Raw genomic sequence first — 20,122 nt, 5'->3', positions numbered from 1 at the left:
ACGAGGGCGTTCCTTGAAAGGCGAGAGACCACGAAGATATTCTTGTGGATATCTACTTATGCCTCAAGCCCTCCACCAGTAATCCCTCGAGAAGCTGTAAGATCAAGGTGCACCTCAAAAAGGACAGCTACTCACCGAGATCGCTCGTGGATATGGCTTGATGTTTGAAAACTCATGTCGCTGGAGTGAAAACTGTCACTCAATGTGTCTAGATAAGTATCCTATCCCTTGTGCTGTACTTTCTCCGCTTGATACCTCCATCAGCCCATTTACCGGCCTTCAGTGCATACTCACCGCGCTCCCCGGTCGAGATTTGCTTCAGATTCAGTGGTTTGAGTACTTCAGCCCCGCGGTTGACACCTGGTAAACGATGTACCGTCTCCTGCCACTTCTTCAGATGTGAAATTCCATTGATATCAACTCTGGCTCAGTCAGAATATATTTCCCTGCTAAAGGTAGCAAAATCTGCGATGATGACGTGGTCGCCAGCAAAAAATGGATTCCCATACTCTCGGAGATGTGTTTCGAGTACACCGTACAGACATTTGGTCTCATTGATCTAACGTTTCTATGCTGCACTAGTGCTCAATGGTGTATGAAGTTGCTATTCTGTTCGCACATACGGCAGCCGAGGAGCTTGATACACTCTTGCATAAAGTTCCGAACAAGCTTAGAGGTGAATCCAAGGAGTCTGTGGAACACAACAGCTCAAAAGCAGCGACGATGGAAGAAATGTCGGAGTCGATGCCAAATCTCGACTTTTCGGGCTTTGATATAAGTGTCGATCCCTATCAGATTTCAACTTCTTTTTAGAGCATTAGGGCGAACCCGACGCTCAGGGCGAGCAGTGGGAGCCTTACCAAGACCTCCTTTCCTTCCTTCAGGAGTGATTGAAGAAGTTTCAAGAGCTGCGAATCTCGGGGTGGAAGGGAGCATCGACATAGCTCCCCTTGGCAAAGTTGGCCCCCCTTTTTAATTCTGTCTTTGGCGCTGGACTGTAACTTGGACATTCTGGGATTTCAATCCATATGTGTCTGCCGCTTACCTAGCTGCCAGACCGGATTTTTCCAAATTCCTCAGCGATACGCCCTAAGAGGACGACATGTTCATTCGTCAGAATACGAATTTTTCTCATCAGGGAACTGTCATTTCATCATCTTGACGACTCCTCGCTCCCAGCAAAGTGTCTTTGTGACGTCTTGATACGAGTTTCCGTCGAAAAGACCAACTCCTAACAATTTTGGAAACCTACCTCCAGCAGCTAAGTGATCTGCAACAGCAGCTGAGGATGCCACCTCCACAAGTTGTCCACGAGGATTGCCAGGAACTGGTTGCAGACCCCCGGCATAAGTTGCAAGGTCGTGTGTGGCTCATGCTAACTTTCTCATGGTTTCTATCAGGGATTGACTCGCTAGAAGGCTCCACAGGTGCACAAAAGAGGTCCTATCTGTCATATAGGTGCGAAGCGACATCGACTTCAACGCTAGGAAAGCCGCATAGGGGTATCCTTGGCACGGCTTGGCGCCCATGACCGTTTCAATCATTCTCCCGGGTCTCATTTCATGGCTAGTGATAGGAGTGTAGTGAGATGAAGTGACAGGCTATGGAGCTTGAGGGTCTGCTGTCACTGGAGTTCACTCTGCTGTTGGAAGGAGTCGAGCTTCGTGTAAGGTCCTTCGTTCTCAGACCGCATCATCAAAATTCAGATTGCTCGCCTTTCAACTAACCGAACCGTGATGTCTGAACAACTTCTCCTCCCTGCACCTTTCAAGCGAAACCTGTCCCAGACAGAGAGCCTGGCACTCGTTCAAATTTTTCTCAATGTGTCTCTCGCGTGTATTTCACATACCAGAGAACTCATCCCATGGATCTCTACTTGTTTCCAAACCCGATATATTCACCAGATAGATCCAGCAAGTCTAACCAGCGACCACAGCCTGTATTCTGCCTTCCAGACCAGTGACTCGGAGGGCGTCGGTCGTGGACAAGAGGTCAGAGTCCTCGCACGTGGAGGCCATCGAAGTGCTGACCGAATACTTGACCTCCTTGTACGGACCCACAACAGGTTCTACAAACTCGAACTGACTGCGATATATAGGAGTACGGCGTATTTGAAGCACTTCAACGCGGCTATTTAGATCGACTTCAGGTCTTCGTCACCAACAACACCGGAAGTGATCTAACTATCCTGGAAACCTACCATTTCTGCTTTTCCTATGACCACGGCCGTGTTCATGGCATCCAACTAAGTCCTCCAAACCACACTTTTGTGCTGGAAAATTTCCAGAAGAGCTTCAAAGCTGCCATAAGGGCTCTACTTCGTTCGCTCCAGGACTTGCCACGTCTCCCAGGTCTGGAGTTTCTGGTGCGGGTGCACTCGATTTCAATGCCATACTAACTAATGATAGCCCGCCGGAAATTGGGAATGAGTCTCACGTACACCGAACACTGCCCAGTAATTTACCAACCGCCGGGATTTGTGGACAAAGGGGACCTCGAGGAGGGGGAAGCAATATGTGAAACGTTACGTGAAGATGCGGGAGAGGCAGTTGGCACACTGGAGACCGGATCTCATCATGTTAGGGTTGGCATTTGTCTCCATCGGCCGCAGAATGCAGAAATGTCGGTTGATTGGCAGGACGCGGCCATGAGCAGACAATTGCAGGCAATGCAAAAGACGTCTTCCGTCCAGAGCACAATTTTACCCTCCACGATGAGAGATCCTGGCTCTAAAACGAAACGCCAAGCAGAGGCCTTGATGCAGAGAAGCAAACGGCAGAAAACTGATAATGCTAAAACGGTCCTGGATGAACACCAGGACAGAACGCACAAGAAGCCGGAACGCGGTAAAGGCCTTGCAAAATCAACAGGGAACAATATTGAGGAAGACAATAAAGGCAGACCAGGAGTTGAGCCTGTCACCTTGAAGCGAAGCTGGACGCCAAAGGATGCTCCTCAACTTCTCATTAGTAAAAAAGCCGAACTTCTTGTCCACTGCTATGCCATACAGTGCGGAGCTGACGGTGGCAGTGGAGATGCCTTTGATAAGGGACTTCTAGCTGAAGGGATAATCAAACGACAACGTCGATCGAACCAGATCAAGTGTGAGTGTGGAAGTCGGCACAGATCTAAGCGGATGGTAGGCATTTCGGAGATAACATCATGGCAGAATGCTAACCTAGACAGCTCTTCTGTGAAGTCTGTGACTGTTGGCAGCATAGAATATGCTATGGCTATGATGAAAGTTCACCAAACGCGGCACCTAGCGAGCGATATTGTTACACCTGCCTGTTGTATCCGGGATATGAGGAGACCGAATATAACCCTCCATTCATCATTCTGATGCGACGGGCAGTAAGATATTTGACTAGTCAAGGGAGGTCTGGACTTCGGATGAAGAAAGAGTCTCTGCAGAAGATGCTCGAACCTTGTCACTTGACTAAGCAGACCCTCGACAGGGTGTTGAGCCGTCTAGAAGCAGAAAGGATCCTGCTATCACATGGTGAGGGACTTTGGGAAATTCGAACTCTCGACCAATCCGAATTGAAGGAAGTCGAGGCGAAGTACATCAGCGCGTTCGCGTTCATTGGTCATCTTTTTGAGTCTCGTCCGGACCTCGGTGACTCGACACAGCGCCGACACCGCATCGCTTGTGCGACTGAGGCATGCGCTCGAGGCCAGGACCTCACCACAGCCCAAGGATGTGAAAAAGTCGTCACCTACAACCACTTTGGCGAACCTATTGCCCGATGGGTCTATCTCAAACGCTCGAATGGCTCTGTTACAACAAACAGGCCATCGGATGCACCGATGATAACCCCACAGCGTTGCCGAAAAGTCAGCATCTCCCGAACGCTGATTGACATTGATCGCTCACCTTCAGCCGCAGATTTGAGCTCTGACAAGTGGTCAAGTCAGCATGTTGGAGACGCAGCGTGCAACACTGATTTCAGTACGGGTACTTCTACAGCCACGGCAGACTGATGCAAGAATGAAAATCTGTCGTGGACTAGACTCAGCATATATTTGTTCTCGAAAGGTGATTGTGCACTGTGAAAGACGGGCAAGTGGCTGTAGGTGTGGTCAATTTTAGGATGAAACAGGCATGGGTTCACCACGAGGAGCACCACGTGGTTGGGCATGATGTTATCTCGAAATGGGGATGTGGCTTTGCTGTTGAGGACCCTTATCCTGAAACTGCCATGGGTTCCCCTCGCAGAATCGAATGTTAAGCGATGCGAGACCTGTGTGAGGACCCAGCGAAATCAATGGCGTTTTGTATCAGGAGCCGGATTTCGAGGCATTTCTTTGTGATGGCAACTTGAAGATTGTGGCGAATAGGAATCCTAGAATCTCGTTTCAAAGGGGGGGGTGTAGTATCAATGCTGAATACGATCTGAGAGGTCGCACCGAACGTGTATTACCTATCCCAGTCATGCGAATGCTGCCGTCCTTGCAAGGACACAACTCACACCTTGAAGTGACCAAAACTTGAACAAACTCCCTTGAGCGCCTATAAGCAGGCCATCATGCGGACTGCGGGAACCAAGTAGACGGCGCGACATTCAAGAAAGCAATCTGCCTACTGGCTTGGTATCAAGGGAACGCAACTTATATCCCAGACCGATTTGGTGGTAGGCATTTTGCCCAAATTGTATTTATTTCGGATCTTGGTTTATTGTCTAGTGCATTTGGTGACAATCAGGGCGGGATAATCTCGCAATCAACCACGGCAGCTAATCGATCCCTTTTTCGCTTCCCTTGAACTGGGCCTTGTCGTGTATCCCACCTCACTTGCCTTTTCTTTCCCATCTTCAAAGTGTTGGGGAAAGTTAATCACGGTTTCAATGTAGGATGCTGGTCTTCTCTAGAGAGCGTGCCCCCTGAGATTCACCCAGGTCTTAAGCTATGTCCCATCGCAACTGAGGCTCTTTGCTAAGATGCTGCAACCTGGCTAGCCATCTAGTAGTCCCTCAAGCCTAAATGCTGCCAGCTGAGGGGATTCCCACTAGCCCCGAGTCGTCCTTCTCTTTGGCGCCTTGTTGCCCACACTAGAAATCATCAGGCCGGCATCACCCCTGAATTCAAGTGCGCCGCCCACCACATATGGCGCTTCTTGAAGCTTCTGACTGCTCAGCACAGGAGTTCGAATCCTCTATTTCATAGCATGGAGCCTAATCAAAGTCCCTAACCCGAAAGAGCCCCGCGGGTGGGCGGTAAAGGCGTCTTCAGGAACCAAATCTGAAGAGTTTAGCAGAGACAGCACCACGATGCCGGCAAACGCCCTCAGTGGCTAGTAGAAGAATGGAAACTTCTCTATCACCGCCATACATATTATGCGAACCGGACTCCGTATTGAGACATTGAGTTTTCCTTGTTGATTGCAAGCCATCCCCTACCGTAGGCCATGGCGCATCCTGGCCCTGAGGCCGTTGTTAGCCTGGTACCCTGAACAGGATCGGTAAGTTGCGAAGGTCACCTGAAGAGTATATTAAACTCTGTTCACCACCGACTAGTGAGGACGAGTTCAGTAAGGCCCTGGGGTCTCTCCCATCGCAATTCGTCATCGCGCTTGAAAGGCCCCAAGGTTGTGTTGGGTGCGGTGAGTTGGCTGCCGGTCCACCGTGTCTCCATGTCGATTCCCCATCCTGGCAATTTTGCCTGCTCATCCTACATGATCGCTCCCAATGCTGGTCTCTTCATCCGACGGAGGTGAAACTGCACATCCTACTCCCGTTTTGACTGAAGAGAGAACTACTGAGACTACAAACCGCTATCTTTCTGTCCTGTCAACAAACCTCTCCAAATCCTCCTTCTCACCTCGCCTTGATCGCATCTCACACGACCCATTCTCACAGCGACAGCTTGTCCTATCTTCGGAGTTTCATCTTGCAACCCTCCACCGCCTCTGTTTAGCAGTGCGGATCCACCTGGGGTGAGAAAAAGCAAAGGTGCCCGCGACAAGAATTGACAGCGGGTGGCAGAGCGACGATTCGCACCAAAATATTTCTCTGAGCACTGCTCAATGATACCCTCCTTCGTTGCATATTTGAATTAGCTTACAAAACTCGGAATGAATACAGTCCAAAGACCTTTTTGCTCCGCTGAATACTGAGAGGGTTGATATGGGTACCGGTCAAAGATTTCATCTGCCAGGGCCACTGAGAAGGTGGAGGCCCAATGTTCAATATCAAGAATGGCAAACAGACGGGAAGGAATACAAGGCACGGCATATACTCGGGATCACAGAAACTGCCCTGAACACAGCCCGTAATCAGAGTATCAGCTCTTCTGCTACGGCGCGACTGCCAGCCTTGTCGTTTTCTGACGCCACGACCGAGTTGGGATCTTCTCAACCGCCACCAGAAAGGGCAGACACAACTCCGGACCTTCACCTGAAAGCCTCGTCAGTGCTGTTGCATGAGGAATTCCAGCTCCATGCTGATGCGGCCAGCTCTACTCGTTCCAGGCGACTCAAAACTTGTGGCTCCTCTTCCACTCTTAATTCACATTATGACCGCCAGGACACACCCCTTGCCATATCTCAACAGACCTCGGATTCGTCCAGACGCGATTTCGCTCTCCGGAAGGGCTCACCAATCGTCATCCAATCTACCACTCCAGACAAGGACTCTCAACGTCAATTGCGGCTCTTTAGATCGTCAAAAAATCGAGACAAGTCTGAAAAGAAAAAGCTCACCAAGCCAGGCCCTGAGTCTCCCTCTTCACCAGCTCGGACGTTGTTTGGCAGCCAACGGTCATGCGCATCGTCCGACCATGGTGCACACCCTGTCCCGGCCATGTCCTCGCAGCCTCCTCTCCCTGACCAGCCGGCAAAATCTCACAAAGGCGTTCGCTTCAACCATACTGCTGCCACAACTTCTATCAGCTCCAAGAAGTCGAAGGGAAGCTCCACAATGTCTCCGCCGAATGCGACCAATGTCAAAATCAATATCAAACGACCGAAGGCTGGGGCCAAATATTGGTTCGACGGACTCGAAGTCGAAAGTAGCGAAGACGAGAGCATTCATGAGCCAGAACTACAGCAAAGTTTCGTCGCTGGGATGGAAATGGCGTTCGAGGACGGCCGAATTGGCCTTCTATCCAAGGACGCGAATCGAGTCTACAATGCCACAGCAGATATGCTTGGTCAAGGTTCGGGTCCGCTCAGTTCCCAGACCAAACCTCCATCCAGCCACTTGCTTCCAGCCTCGGCTATTCCACCACGCATCTCAACCCTCAATGCGAAGTCGTCGAGGTCTACACTGTGTCAGAATGGGTCGCAACGGGCTTCGTCAACCCCGTCGAAGCCAAAGGCGAGTTCACTCGCGTCCATGGATCTACACCATACCAGCATCCTGGATCTATCGTCTTCGGATGACGACGAGCCTCCGCCCCGCGACACAGAAATCGTGGAAAATTCATTGCCACCACTGCGTGAGAGTATCGCTGTTGAATCCCTCACGGAATCAGAAATCGAGATCGCAACGGCCAAGGCTGTTGAGACTAAGCAACAGTCGTCATTCCTCGGTACGCCCAGTTTAAGGCGTGTGCATGGCGGCCAACCTAGACGGAAAGAGAGAGCAGCAATGAATGTTCACCATAAGCGACCGGGTCGACGGTTCACGTATCTCAGTGACCAATCATCGGACCCAATGTTAGACGAAACCGATTTGCTCACCTCATTTCCTGCGACGCCAACCGATCCGCCGTCTTCACAACGTGAGTCTTTTCAAGGCTCTTGTTTGTCTGATGGTGCAAGCATAGAAAGCCGAAGACTTATGAGCGTAACCAGGCAGGAAGAGTCACTGCTGGCTGCTATGAGATTGAGGAAGGCAGTCTTAAATCAGGGCCATGGAGGTACAGCTGATCGCCGAGTCCGGGCACTGAGAGGCGTACCTACAAGGCCACAGCGGCAACTACAGAGAAGTTCCGTGACCATGGAAGTCCTAGCTCACTCGCAAACTCGAAAGCCAGAACGTGTACAGTCTATCTACTCTGGAAATTTTGACCAAGCTTCATGCACGACTTTTCAGACCGGCATATCGAACGACCCAAGCGTGCGGTTCTCTCTCGCAAGCTTCCGAACAGAAACATCAGTAGAACCGGAGACTGATGTGTCTCCATCATTGGTTATGACCTCACCAACTTTTCTCGCACCAAACCCAGGCAATCGTATGAGCCGTTCGACATTCTTTTCGACATCGACCAATGACTCGAGAGACAATTTATGCAACCGTCGAGAGAGCCACTACCTTTCAACCCTGGAAAAACTCCAAACTGTTCCGCAGAGGGACGAAGTTTCATCGCAGGATTTCATCGACTGGCCATATCGTGGATGGGAGACTCGGTCGAAACTCGCGGCTGCGCATTAAGAACCAGGACGTATGAAGGATTCTTACTCTCCTTTGTGTCTTTTTCATTTTGTTTTGTTTTCAGCCTTTTCTATTGCAGGGGGTATCAGTCAACAACGTTGGGGATTGGAGGTTAATCGTGTATTATTTATAGTTCTGGATCAGATTTATCCTACGATGGGGCTTGGATGTGGGCACTGAATGTACAAATATGCAGACTTTCAGAGAATTTGGCCGTATGAAGAAGGCCTATGACCATTTAACTTATGCGCCGTGTATGTCATTGCTTGTTTTCGATATTCTAGTTGAGATAGTCGTGTTCACCCGAGTACACGGCCCAAGTCGGATACCGCGGAGCAATGCAGATAGCAATGCGCAAAGAGAAATTCCTCCATTTTGCTTTGCTTGTGCAGCCTCTAGTCGTCCTAGTGGGTTTTTATGCGGGCCGACACCCATCAACTATTTGGCACAGGGTCATGATACAGTGACAGATGTGGACGACTTGGGCATGTCTTGTGGTTTGGGAAAACACCAATCGACGCGCTACACACAATTCCCACCGTTCGCCAATCCGTTCCCAGCAATCCTTTTCACTCTTGATCATGCTTCTCGTTGTCCGTTGTTGCGGTGTCGGGTAAACCTTTGTTCGTTTTCACTCTACTAACTTACTTTTCTCCTCTACCGCTCGAGGTTCGACGTGTCCGAAGGACATTGACTCCCTCCCACACGAACCTGTCCACTCCTTTGTCCACCTTTTCGACTCCTCTCGCATGACGGACTTCCCCTGCCTGGCGCAGAGTCTGTTCCACGACGGCGGCGGCGCGGCGACAACGATAACAACAACGACGTCCTTGGGGGGTTAGCACCTATTCATTTGATATCAGCGTTATGGGGGTAGAACGGTTGGGCAACCAACCCAAGTTTATGGGAGCATCGTTACGGAGTATTACTTTGGTCACTGTACGAGTCCTCGGCCTGGAAAAACCAAAATCAACGGTACACAAGCAAGAGCTAATGAGGAGGCAGTTGACGATTCAATTTTCCGCGTTCATCTTGGTGTGCAGCTTGATATATGCCCTGTTCGAACTCGGGATGCTGACCGCTTACCGCAGCTCCTACATTATTCCCGTGTTATGCCACCGCCCGATGGCCATCGTTACCTCCCTTCGACCGCCGTCTTCTTAGTCGAAGCATTGAAACTTGCAGTGTGCCTCACGATATCCCTTTACGAAATTTCTCTCACTGTCCCGCGATCCATGCCGGCGACCTCTCTTCTTAGCGCGTTGGGAAACGCCATATTTTCTGGTGACAGTTGGAAAATGGCCGTGCCAGCCAGTCTATATACATTGGCGAATAGTCTTCAATACGTCGGTATTTCCAACCTGGACGCGGCGACCTTTCACGTCACATACCAGTTCAAGATCTTCGTGACAGCCCTCTTCAGTGTCATGCTCCTGCGAAGGCCGATCTCGGGAAGACAATGGATTTCTCTTATCCTGCTAATGGTGGGGGTTGCAATAGTTTCTCTGCCTCAGGACTCGTCCGCAACTCTGGCATCGAGTCATCATGCTAGAGTCTACGTACCGAGATCCTCCAACCCCTTGCGAGAACATTTTCGAATGGCAGAGCCTGGCTCTCATCTCCGAAAGAGATCGGCCACATATGAAGGTATCGCTGAAGACGAGCTGGCCTTGGATACACCGGGCATGGATGCTTCTGCCGGACTCCTCGCGGTGTTCGGAGTGTGTGTCTGCTCTGGGCTCGCTGGGGTCTATTTCGAGAAAGTCATTAAGGAATCACCGAAGAGCACGTCTCTCTGGATCCGAAACGTACAGCTATCAGTCTATTCTCTGTTTCCAGCATTCTTCATCGGCATCATCTTCCTTGACGGCGAGACGGTCGCCAAGTATGGGTTTTTTGCTGGGTATAATTGGATCGTCGTCTTGTCAATCGTCATCCAAACGTTCGGCGCCATTGTGGCCGCATTCTGCATCTTCTATGCAGATAACATCTCCAAAAATTTTGCAGTCAGCATCAGTATGGTTCTCAGCAGCTTGGCGAGCTTCATCTTCTTTGATTTCACTGCAACAAGACATGTACTTAACCTCCCTTTCCGCTCGCGATACCAGATACTGACCGCTTTTAGTTCCTGCTCGGGGCGTCAGTAGTGCTTTTAGCCACGTGGCTATACAACACTGAGGAGGCCCGGACTCAACGTCCTCCATCAATTAAAATATCCGGTGATGAAAAACCACTGCCATACACTACAGATGTGAATGATATGTCCATTCAAATACCAAAGACACCACTCAGCCATGAGGAGACCGCGCTGGCCACATCAAGGCCGGGATCTCCGAGTCACAAGAAGCGGAAGAACGACTCCATTGGCTATTTCATGGAGCATCACGATTGAAAGCCAACGCGTCTAGACGATGGTTCACGATTAAATATGCACGGACTTTTAAGATAGACAGTGCCGAAACGAACTACCTCTGTGGAGGAATTCTATTAATATCACCGTCTCCCACGCGGAGATCGACGATTTCAACGTCAGCTGCACAAGGCTAGGGTACAGATGTGGGTAACTGGTGGAGGTTTGCCCTCGTGCCGAAATTTGGGAAACTTCAAAAGAATTGAATGCTAAAAGAGTCTTGTAAGACAAGCTGTCGAAGAGCAAGAGGTCCCAGTCACGTGTCGGTGCAAGTTTGATTGAGAATATCTTTTACTTGATGTCTTTTGTCCCACCGTCATGATGTTTCTTGTTTTGCCCATTGCCCTATTCGTCCGGTCGCCTCGCTCCCGATTTGTGCCATGGAGAACGCCAACCGCTTTTTGCCAGCCTCAGCGAAACTCCATTTGTGGTTCCAGCCGTGATTTAAGCACAAATTTCCTGCCACGGATGTCTAAACCCAACCCGAGATCCCCTGACGAAGTTGCACGGCGGCATTCTCCTTTGGATGTTTTCCGCCGTTCCGTTAACTGAGTCCCCTCTTCAACCCGCGGTCGCTCCTTGGTATTGACGACGAGTTTGGTGAGGATCGAGAGTCTCAAATTTCAGGCTCGGACATTTAAAATGTCGACAGACAAAGAACTCCTTGCCGAGGGTCTACAAGACCGTGGCAATCGGTTTTCACAGACACAATCGAGGATTTCTCTTCCGTCATAACCGCATACTCCTTCGATGCGCAGTCGATACAGAAATCCATGAATGGTAAGACATTGCGCTCGAAGGACCGTTATCATCTCAATGTTGATCCAGATGATCCGCACAATACTTCGGTGCTGCATTCCTCCAGCTCTCCATCTAGCCCATCGATGACGAGTCCCACCGTATCTATTCTCCAGAATCACGAACCACTTACGGCGAACTCATACAGGACCATACGCTGCGACCCGAAGCCAAATTCTGCAGCAGAAGGATTTCTCCTGGTCCTATCCTACCTATCGTTCAAGGCATCCAACTTGTTGCGACCACTGCAGTGCCCGATCAACTGCGTTCGGTGTTTACGTTTGGGATATTCAATGTAATTCAGTCTAAGTGTTTCCCGACTGCTTTCCAGGTTGATGACAACCTTGCTGTCTCTGCCCCTACTGGCAGCGGCCAAACAGTCATGGTGAAACTTGTCATTTGCAGACTCGTGGCTGAATCTGCAGTGCGCCGAACTCACCGGAGACGCTGATCACAGCCATCTACGCAACGTACAAGGCGCCCGCATCGTCATCACGACTCCGGAGAAATGGGACCGTGGCACTTGTAAGCAGAAGGATCACCCCGGATACGTCCACCTTGTGAAGTTGCTCCTAGTGGGATGAGGCCCACATCCTCAAGGAATCGTGTGGTGCTACCTAGAAGCTGTCGTGTCGCGAATGAAGACCTGAAGACATTACAACCTGGCTTCGGAAACACTCCCGTTCACACAACCTTTGTCAGCGCACAAAGAAATCTTTGGAGAAAGTTTTCGACCTGTGACATTCGAGAAACACGTCTGTGGTTTTGATGCCAAGGTCAACGATTTTGCGTTTGAGTCGACCTTGACACAGCAGTATGTCCTCTTCCCCTGCTTTTCCTCACGTACTCATGATGCAAAGGATACCTAACGTGATATCGAGACATGGCCATGGAAAGCCGGTTATTATATTTTGCTCCACTTGGCGAGCGTCAGTCACCACGGCAAAGATGTCGGCACACATGTTGGAAAACTCGCATCCATTATAACGTCTGCGGAAAGGACTTGAGGAAAACCCTTGTTTAGCAGAACCGATCTTCAGGGTATGCGTTGGAAGTTAACGAAATGCCTAGCCTTTGCTAATTCCATTTGTACAGTCACTGCTGCTGCAGGGTTGTCCTTGGTTAGTCCCACAGTTCACCGTACTGTTGACCAAGCTTTTGAAAGGGACAAATTGATATCATATGCATCACTCTGGCTGCGGGAGTGAACATATCATGGCCCTTGGTGATTCTGCAAAGATCTACTGCCTAGACAGACAATGGCTTTCAAGAGTATACTGAACTCGAGGTCATCCACATGCTAGGAAGAGCAGACACACCGCAATGTGAGGCCTCAGCACGTGTGGTCATGCTTACGCGTCAGGAAAAAGTTTCCTGTTACCAAGAAATGGTATCAGGAGAAGAGATATCGGAGAGCCCCCTTCACCAAAATATCACCGAACATCTCGGTGCGGAAATTGTGCTGGGCAACTTAAATAGTGAGGCCGTTGCCTTATTCAGACGGAGGGTCGTTACTTCGTATACAAAAAGGATTCTTCACCTAGCTGTAAGCGACGAAGGCGTCAAGGTAATATTGGGACCTCGTTCTTTTCTTATCTGTTTGGTAACGCCAGCAACAGATTGTGCCAGCTTAGCTATTCTTTAGAAAGATATCATTTCCGATTTGTTATTTCATTCTTCTTTCCGTCGTCTTCCAGATCATCCAAATCTTCAGCCTTCGGTTTCCACCTTGGTGAAGGGTCTCTATGTTTGAGAGGGGTGGACACCACCTTCATGGCGCCATCGAGAAATTCTCTTCAGAGAGGCTCAATGGTTGGGTTCCGATATCTGCCAGAAAAGGGCATGAAGATGATTGATTGAGAAACAATACGGCTGTCCCTCGATGCGGTGATGGAGTACATGAGTCACCGACATGCAGCCTTGGCCAACATTACTATAAACCAGAACCGCGACAGGGTCGTTGATAACATCGCACTAACATCAAGACTGGCGAGCTCTCAATTTCCAAAGCTAGGAATGGATCGATGATTAAAAAAAAAAAAAAGCGGTGTCAGAGGTAGATGTTATGTTCCCCCCGCTTATCATGGCAAAGAGAATCATAGTGATGAAAAGCCTTGTGGGAGAGACATCACCCCAACGGAGTCGAAGGGTTCGAAGAAAGAAGTTCTCATAAGGTTGAATGGTGTGTTCGGATATGAATCTCCGAGCGTGTTGGACCATTTGAACGCAACAAACCTCTGCGAGACGGGAGGTCTCATTCGACCCCCCAATCAACCAGCTATCGTACAGGCCGAAACATCAGTGCTGCCAACATGTCAAACCACGCTTCTCCTCGGTTCCTTGCCATTAAAAGAATAGGGTAGCATTCTGGTGTAAATATTGTAATCATGCTTGATCAGAATCAGGGTATCGAGGTTCTGGGCAGACGTCTTTTTGTGAGGCTTCATCCTGTTGATTGGTGTTCGGGCATGTCTTCTCCGAATTCCTTGGAATGATGAATAATTATCACCCAAGGCGGGCGATCCACGGTCTGGCCGTGCTTAAGTAAATGTATAAAGGAAAGAGTTTCCTGGTCTTGTGTACACATCTAACAGATTCGGCATCAACAAACCAAGAACGATAGAAGAACAACTAGTACAATTTCTTTGCTCGAAAATTCCGTCCCAACTGGCAAAGACATCTTTAACATGGTCGATTTCACAGTCTTTAAGGGCAGTAAGGAGAGAAAGATCGTCGAAGCAGCCTCACACCGAGAAATTGGGCCTCATGAAGTCCTTGTGAAGGTCACTCACCGCGGCCTTTGCGGCACAGATATTCACTTCAGATCTCTCGACGTGGGTCTTGGCCATGAAGGTGTCGGTGTTGTCGAACAACTGGGCAAGGAGGTCACGCTGTTCAAGAAGGGTGACCGAGCTGGATGGGGGTACATGCATGATGCCTGTGGACATTGCAAACAATGCCTGCGCGGTGCTGAGACCTTTTGTGCCAAAGGAAAATTGTACGGGACTGCAAACCTTGACCGGGGCTCGATGGCCACACATGGCGTGTGGAGGGAAGATTTCTTATTCAAGATTCCCGATGCGATTGATTCGGCAGATGCCGCCCCGTTGATGTGTGCAGGCGCTACCGTCTTCAACGCCTTGCAGTTCCATGGCGTCAAGAGCATCGATCGCGTAGGTGTCATTGGAGTTGGAGGGTTGGGACATCTGGCCATCCAATTCGCCGCAAAGATGGGTTGCGAGGTTGTCTTCTCTGGGACCGAATCCAAGAAACAGGAAGCCATGACCCTGGGCGCAATGGAGTTCTATGCTACCAAGGGATTGACAGGTTTGAAGCCGGAACGACCTCTCGACCATCTCCTCGTCACCACTTCGCAACAACCTGACTGGAACCTTTATCTGCCCATCATGGCCCCTTCCGGAACCATTTATCCACTGACTGTCAGTAATGATGATTTGAGGATGCCGTATATGAGCCTGATCATAGGCGGATTGAAGGTCCAGGGCAGTCTTGTGGCTGCCAGACAGATACACCGAGAAATGCTGGATTTTGCCGCCACTCATGGCATCAAGCCCATCTCTCAAACATTCCCGCTGAATGCGGATGGTATCAGCCAGGCATTCCAAAGATTGGATGGCAAAATGAGGTACCGGGGAGTTCTGGTGGCGTAGAGGAAGGTGCTTGATTTGTGATTGTCAAGCGTTGTTTGGTATGTTAGATCGCGAGGCTAGAAGTATTTCCCTTTATCACGATCCGATGTTTCCAATCCACCACGATTCTCTTCTCAGAATTTCTTGGCGAAGCTCAGGGGCCCGTGCATTTGGCATTTGCTCTTGCTTTGGGCATGTCAGAAGCTGATAGAATTTCTTCACATGTCTCCTTTCTGTCTTAGGTAGACCCCGATCAAAGCGACAAACTTTGGAACGCGTTTCGAAAAGTCTTCGATAGATGGGAAATTGGCGTACTCATGGGTCGTTGACGACGGAAGGTTTTCCTCCTCTCTTCCTTGGACTGGATACCAAGTATCAACGTTGGAGATGATGTGTCGTCGAAATTCACCGTCCGAGCCAGCAGAAAAAATATGCCATGATTCTCGGATAAACACGTTTTTCCGCTCCGATAGCACGAGCCCCCCCGGATCTCCCGCTTTCGCGAGTCGAGTTTGAAAAGCGAACATTCACGGTTCTTCTCAAACGTTGGCTTGGGCCAATTGTGCATGCAGCAACAATGCTGCTGAAGCCCAAGGAGGAGACGGGTGACAGCCAAACCGGCGCCGATGTTCGCGGTCTTCGCAAGGTCCGAGCTCAAAGTCCCTGGACATGGCGACCACTTACGCTCATTACGACTGCCCTCGCGCTGTTGTCGCTCTCTCTCATCGTTCGCTCGTCCCTCAAGCTCCAGGTCGATCCCGAAGGATGTGTCATGTCCATGATGACACCGACCTACATCAAGCTCTCCGGTTTCGACACCGAACATTCGCGCTTCGCCACGAAGTACTCGCTCTATCTTTATCGGGAAGAAGGGGTAGATGAATACACGAGAGATAACATTGGTCTAAGAGGAGCACCGGTTCTTTTCATTCCAGGAAATGCTGGGAGTTACAAACAAGTCCGATCCCTCTCTTCCGAGGCCTCCCGTTATTACCACGACGTCCTACGACATGATGCGAATGCCGTCAAAGAGGGTATCAGGTCCCTCGACTTTTTCACCATCGATTTCAACGAGGACCTGTCTGCCTTCCATGGCCAAACCCTGCTGGATCAAGCCGAATACGTCAACGAGGCTGTCGCGTATATCCTCTCCTTATACCACGACTCGCACCGACTCCGTCGCGATCCCCGGTTACCAGACCCCAGTTCTGTCATTCTCATTGGACATTCCATGGGTGGAATCGTCGCACGCACTGTGCTGGTGACACCCAAATACCAGGCAAACTCAGTCAACACTATTATCACCATGTCCACGCCTCATGCTCGGCCCCCGGTCACGTTTGATGCGGACGTGGTGTCATTGTACCGACTGGTAAATGAGTACTGGAGAGAATCCTATTTGCAACGATGGGCCAGCAACAATCCCTTATGGCACACCACTTTGATTTCCATCGCCGGAGGAGGACGTGACACTACAGTGCCTTCTGACTACGCCAATATCGCGTCGCTCGTCCCCGAAAGTCATGGCTTCACTGTCTTCAGTTCGACTATCCCGAACGTCTGGACTTCCATGGACCACCTCGCCATCACCTGGGCAGACCAGATGCGAAAAGTCATTATAAGGTCGTTATATGACGTTGTGGATGTTCGTCGCGCCGCGCAGACGAAACCTCGATCGGAAAGAATGAAAATCTTCAGGAAATGGTTTCTGACTGGTCTCGAAGACGGCGCACCCAAGAATCTGCAGGACTCCGCACATGAAGTGCTTCTGACCCTGGGTAACGGCTCGAGATCGTCCGTGGCGAAAGATAACAGCATTACTTTGCGCAAACTCGGAGCTCAGGATCAGATGTCTGCGGTCCTGCTCCCCATCCCAGCTGTCGACAATTTCGCCTCGAAGCGGTTTTCGCTTCTGACAGACCAACAGATGGCTATCCACGGTAGCTTTGAGAAATTGGAGGTCTTATTCTGCAGCGCATTCCCGCTTGCAGGAGGGTTGACTTCTACGCCCTTATCGGTCCAGTTCGATCTCTCGACTGGTGATCCGAGCGCGACACGGCTGGCTTGCAAAAGACCCGTCGGAGATGGCATCCAGCTGCCAGCCTCGACCAGAATGTCCCAATTTGCGTTCGAACAACAACCGCCTTTTACCTATCTGGAGTATGATCTGAGAGATCTCCAAGACTATCAGTTTGTGGCAATCATCGACAAATCCACAGAGATCAGGAACGGGTGGGCCTACGCAGAAATCGCCTCCACCCCAGACTCCACTGTTGCTTCTGACGTGAGTCTGCTCATGCTTTTGCTCCGAGGACTCAACGTAGAACTTCCTCCCAGTCGCCCAGTGGTGACGGAGATTCGGGTGCAGTCCTTGAGATCGAGCTTGTTGGCCTTCTCTCTTCAAGTTCGACAACATGGTTGCGGTTCAGACAATGAACTATTTACGCCTTTGATCCGACAGCACATCGACAGTCCTTACGAGTCCAAGTACTTTGTCAACATCAAGCAAGGAGATGTCAATCTCCACGGAGTGGCCCCGTTCATGCCACCCCCCCTCGATGGTCGCGAGCAGAAAGCTGGTGTCGCTTTTCAAATTTGGTCTGATCCCACTTGCAATTCCTCCTTGGAACTCCGTCTGCGAGCAGATCCTGTTGGAAGTCTGGGTAAGCTCGTGGTCAGATATCGGACTGTCTTTGCCGTGTTTCCATTGTTGGTTGTGGCTATGGTTCTACGAAAACAATTCCGGGTATATGACAATTTAGGCGTCTTCATATCATTCTCCGAGAGCTTGGACCAAAGCTTACGATTGCCCCTACCGGTTCTGTTACTGTCAATGACTTTCTTTGCTACTGCATTCACAACAGCGAGTTCAGCAAATCTTGGATCAAACAGTCATCTACCGAATAATGGAACGACCATCAACTTCTCGCAAAACGACCTTCTCTTAGGATCTCAGGACACATTTTTCTGGTTCCTCGTTCCTCTGGCCGGGCTGCTTAGTATTGGTGCCTGTGCCGTTTTGAACTACGCCGTTTTGGCATTGCTACACGTTATCGTCACACTCTCTCGCCTAGTGTCGCAACGCTACGTTAAGAGCGATGACAGTGAGAAGGCAACTGCCTCTGCTTTTGTTGCAAGTACGCCGCGGCGCCGAGCAATCAACACAGCCGTCCTTCTGTTTCTCGTCGCCACCGTTATCCCCTATCCATTCGCGTATGTGGTCGCTTGTATTGTACAATTTTCTACCTGTTCGCGGGCGTTACGGCATGCCAAAGAGTCTAGATCTGGGCCGGCACATAATTTCTTCAACTACACATACTCCATACTCATTTTAATGCTTTGGGTCTTGCCGATCAACCTGCCGGTTCTGGTTGTCTGGATCCATAACATGGCGGTTCACTGGTTGACACCGTTCTCCTCGCATCATAACGTGTTGTCCATAATGCCTTTTATCCTGTTGGTCGAAACCCTTTCGAGTGGGATGATGGTGCCCACGGTCAGATCCTTCAGATGGGCGACGAATCTATTGTTTTTCGTTCTCGCTGTCTATGCCGCCTTGTATGGCATGACTTATGCTTACAGATTACACTACATTGCCAACATCATTGCCTTGTGGTTGGTCTTATTACATTTCTCAACCTACCATCCACGAATTCCTACCTAGACAGAAACCACACTAATACTTCCGCTTCAACTGGATCATCAAAGGACATGAGACATTGGTCGGAGGGTCGTTTAGACCTCCGGTTGGTGGGATTGAATTCCCAATGGCGTTGGCATGAAAAACTTCAGGCAATGAGCCGGACTTGTTGAACAAGGTCTATGCGGGATGAAAGGGCCTGTCACGCTAGAGGAGCAGGAACTGGTCGTTTGCTTCCTTTACTGGATCTGACTAGATGTGCATTGTCCTGGATTGATCATGGCATTCGCAAGTGACAGAATTGGCACAACTTGTCGAAGGCGGCTTCGACAACATCACCATTGTCAAATCGAATGTCATAGATGGTTCGCCTTCGACTTTCATGTGGCTCCAGAGATGTACATATATCGAGGGCTCACGATGGCTCAAATGAACATGGATCAAACCACTTTTAGATCTCAGTTTTGAACCCTGTATCGTTCTTTCTTACAACTTCCAACAGGAATCATGGTAGACGCGATGGAATAACTTACACTCGCAGGATGAACTTTAACCTGGAGAGCAACCCTGCCTCTACATAAGGCAAAAATATTCAAATGGTTGTCATTCGATTCACATTACTAGTGTGTCGACTTGAGCCTTCGCTTCCCACTCCTCCTCTCGCTCACGAGCTATCAATATGGCCATGCGTAGGGTTATCCCTATCTCAATCCTATCACATGTCTCACATCAGCGTAGCCGCCGAGGTCAAATGCCACAAAGGTCGGTCCTCACGCAGGAAAATACCAGACTTGGCACCTTTTCAGAGGAGTTTTGGATAAGTGTTGGGAAATCCATGGTCGTAGCGCTTGCCTGGGGGTTGAGATACTCGTATTTTGTATCGCCATTTTGACTTCATCGAATAAAGCGCCGGATTGCAATTTATCCCAGCGTCCAGGCCACGACATCTTACTATTCATTGAGCATCCAAGCGGGACACTATACCTTGCTCGGTCAGAACCAACACACCTTCTCGTAGAGTCAAAAGACACATTGTCTTTCTATGTGCCGACCACCAGACTTTATTGACCTCGGAGATACCAGAGCGCAGCTCGCGTCCGCTATCTCGTAAGTTCAGATTATCGCTGGAATACCAGAGGTCTATGAGGGATACGGCACCAGATGTCGAAAGCCAAGGGGAGAATGAACAAGAGACAAATGAAGCGGACACAGATGTAGATGGAGGTGGAAATAAGAACAAATCCTCAAG

General features: G+C 49.9%; 5 protein-coding genes across 5 annotated transcripts; all 5 read left to right on the top strand.

Moving 5' to 3' along the window:
* Positions 1-1,736: 1,736 nt before the first annotated feature.
* Positions 1,737-3,984, top strand: Z518_07775 (uncharacterized protein; the record flags this gene model as incomplete). Its single annotated transcript, XM_013415903.1, has 4 exons — positions 1,737-2,048; positions 2,099-2,351; positions 2,409-3,139; positions 3,187-3,984. 4 exons carry the CDS (start codon positions 1,737-1,739, stop codon positions 3,982-3,984), a joined length of 2,094 nt encoding a protein of 697 aa, XP_013271357.1.
* A 2,141-nt stretch (positions 3,985-6,125) lies between these two features.
* On the top strand, positions 6,126-8,375 carry Z518_07774 (uncharacterized protein; the record flags this gene model as incomplete). The annotated part of the gene is made up of 1 exon (XM_013415902.1): positions 6,126-8,375. The coding sequence occupies one exon, from the start codon at positions 6,126-6,128 to the stop codon at positions 8,373-8,375; it is 2,250 nt and encodes a 749-aa protein (XP_013271356.1).
* Positions 8,376-9,242: 867 nt separating this feature from the next.
* Z518_07773 (uncharacterized protein) lies at positions 9,243-10,767 on the top strand (the record flags this gene model as incomplete). Its single annotated transcript, XM_013415901.1, has 3 exons — positions 9,243-9,410; positions 9,467-10,450; positions 10,501-10,767. 3 exons carry the CDS (start codon positions 9,243-9,245, stop codon positions 10,765-10,767), a joined length of 1,419 nt encoding a protein of 472 aa, XP_013271355.1.
* A 3,503-nt stretch (positions 10,768-14,270) lies between these two features.
* Z518_07772 (uncharacterized protein) lies at positions 14,271-15,254 on the top strand (the record flags this gene model as incomplete). The annotated part of the gene is made up of 1 exon (XM_013415900.1): positions 14,271-15,254. The coding sequence occupies one exon, from the start codon at positions 14,271-14,273 to the stop codon at positions 15,252-15,254; it is 984 nt and encodes a 327-aa protein (XP_013271354.1).
* Positions 15,255-15,810: 556 nt separating this feature from the next.
* Z518_07771 (uncharacterized protein) lies at positions 15,811-18,897 on the top strand (the record flags this gene model as incomplete). The annotated part of the gene is made up of 1 exon (XM_013415899.1): positions 15,811-18,897. One exon carries the CDS (start codon positions 15,811-15,813, stop codon positions 18,895-18,897), a length of 3,087 nt encoding a protein of 1,028 aa, XP_013271353.1.
* Positions 18,898-20,122: the final 1,225 nt, after the last annotated feature.

Source organism: Rhinocladiella mackenziei (genome assembly GCF_000835555.1).
Source record: "Rhinocladiella mackenziei CBS 650.93 unplaced genomic scaffold supercont1.5, whole genome shotgun sequence".
Taxonomy (NCBI): domain Eukaryota; kingdom Fungi; phylum Ascomycota; class Eurotiomycetes; order Chaetothyriales; family Herpotrichiellaceae; genus Rhinocladiella; species Rhinocladiella mackenziei.
The sequence above is the reverse complement of the archived record's forward strand: the minus strand, read 5'-3'. Positions and strand labels throughout refer to the sequence as shown.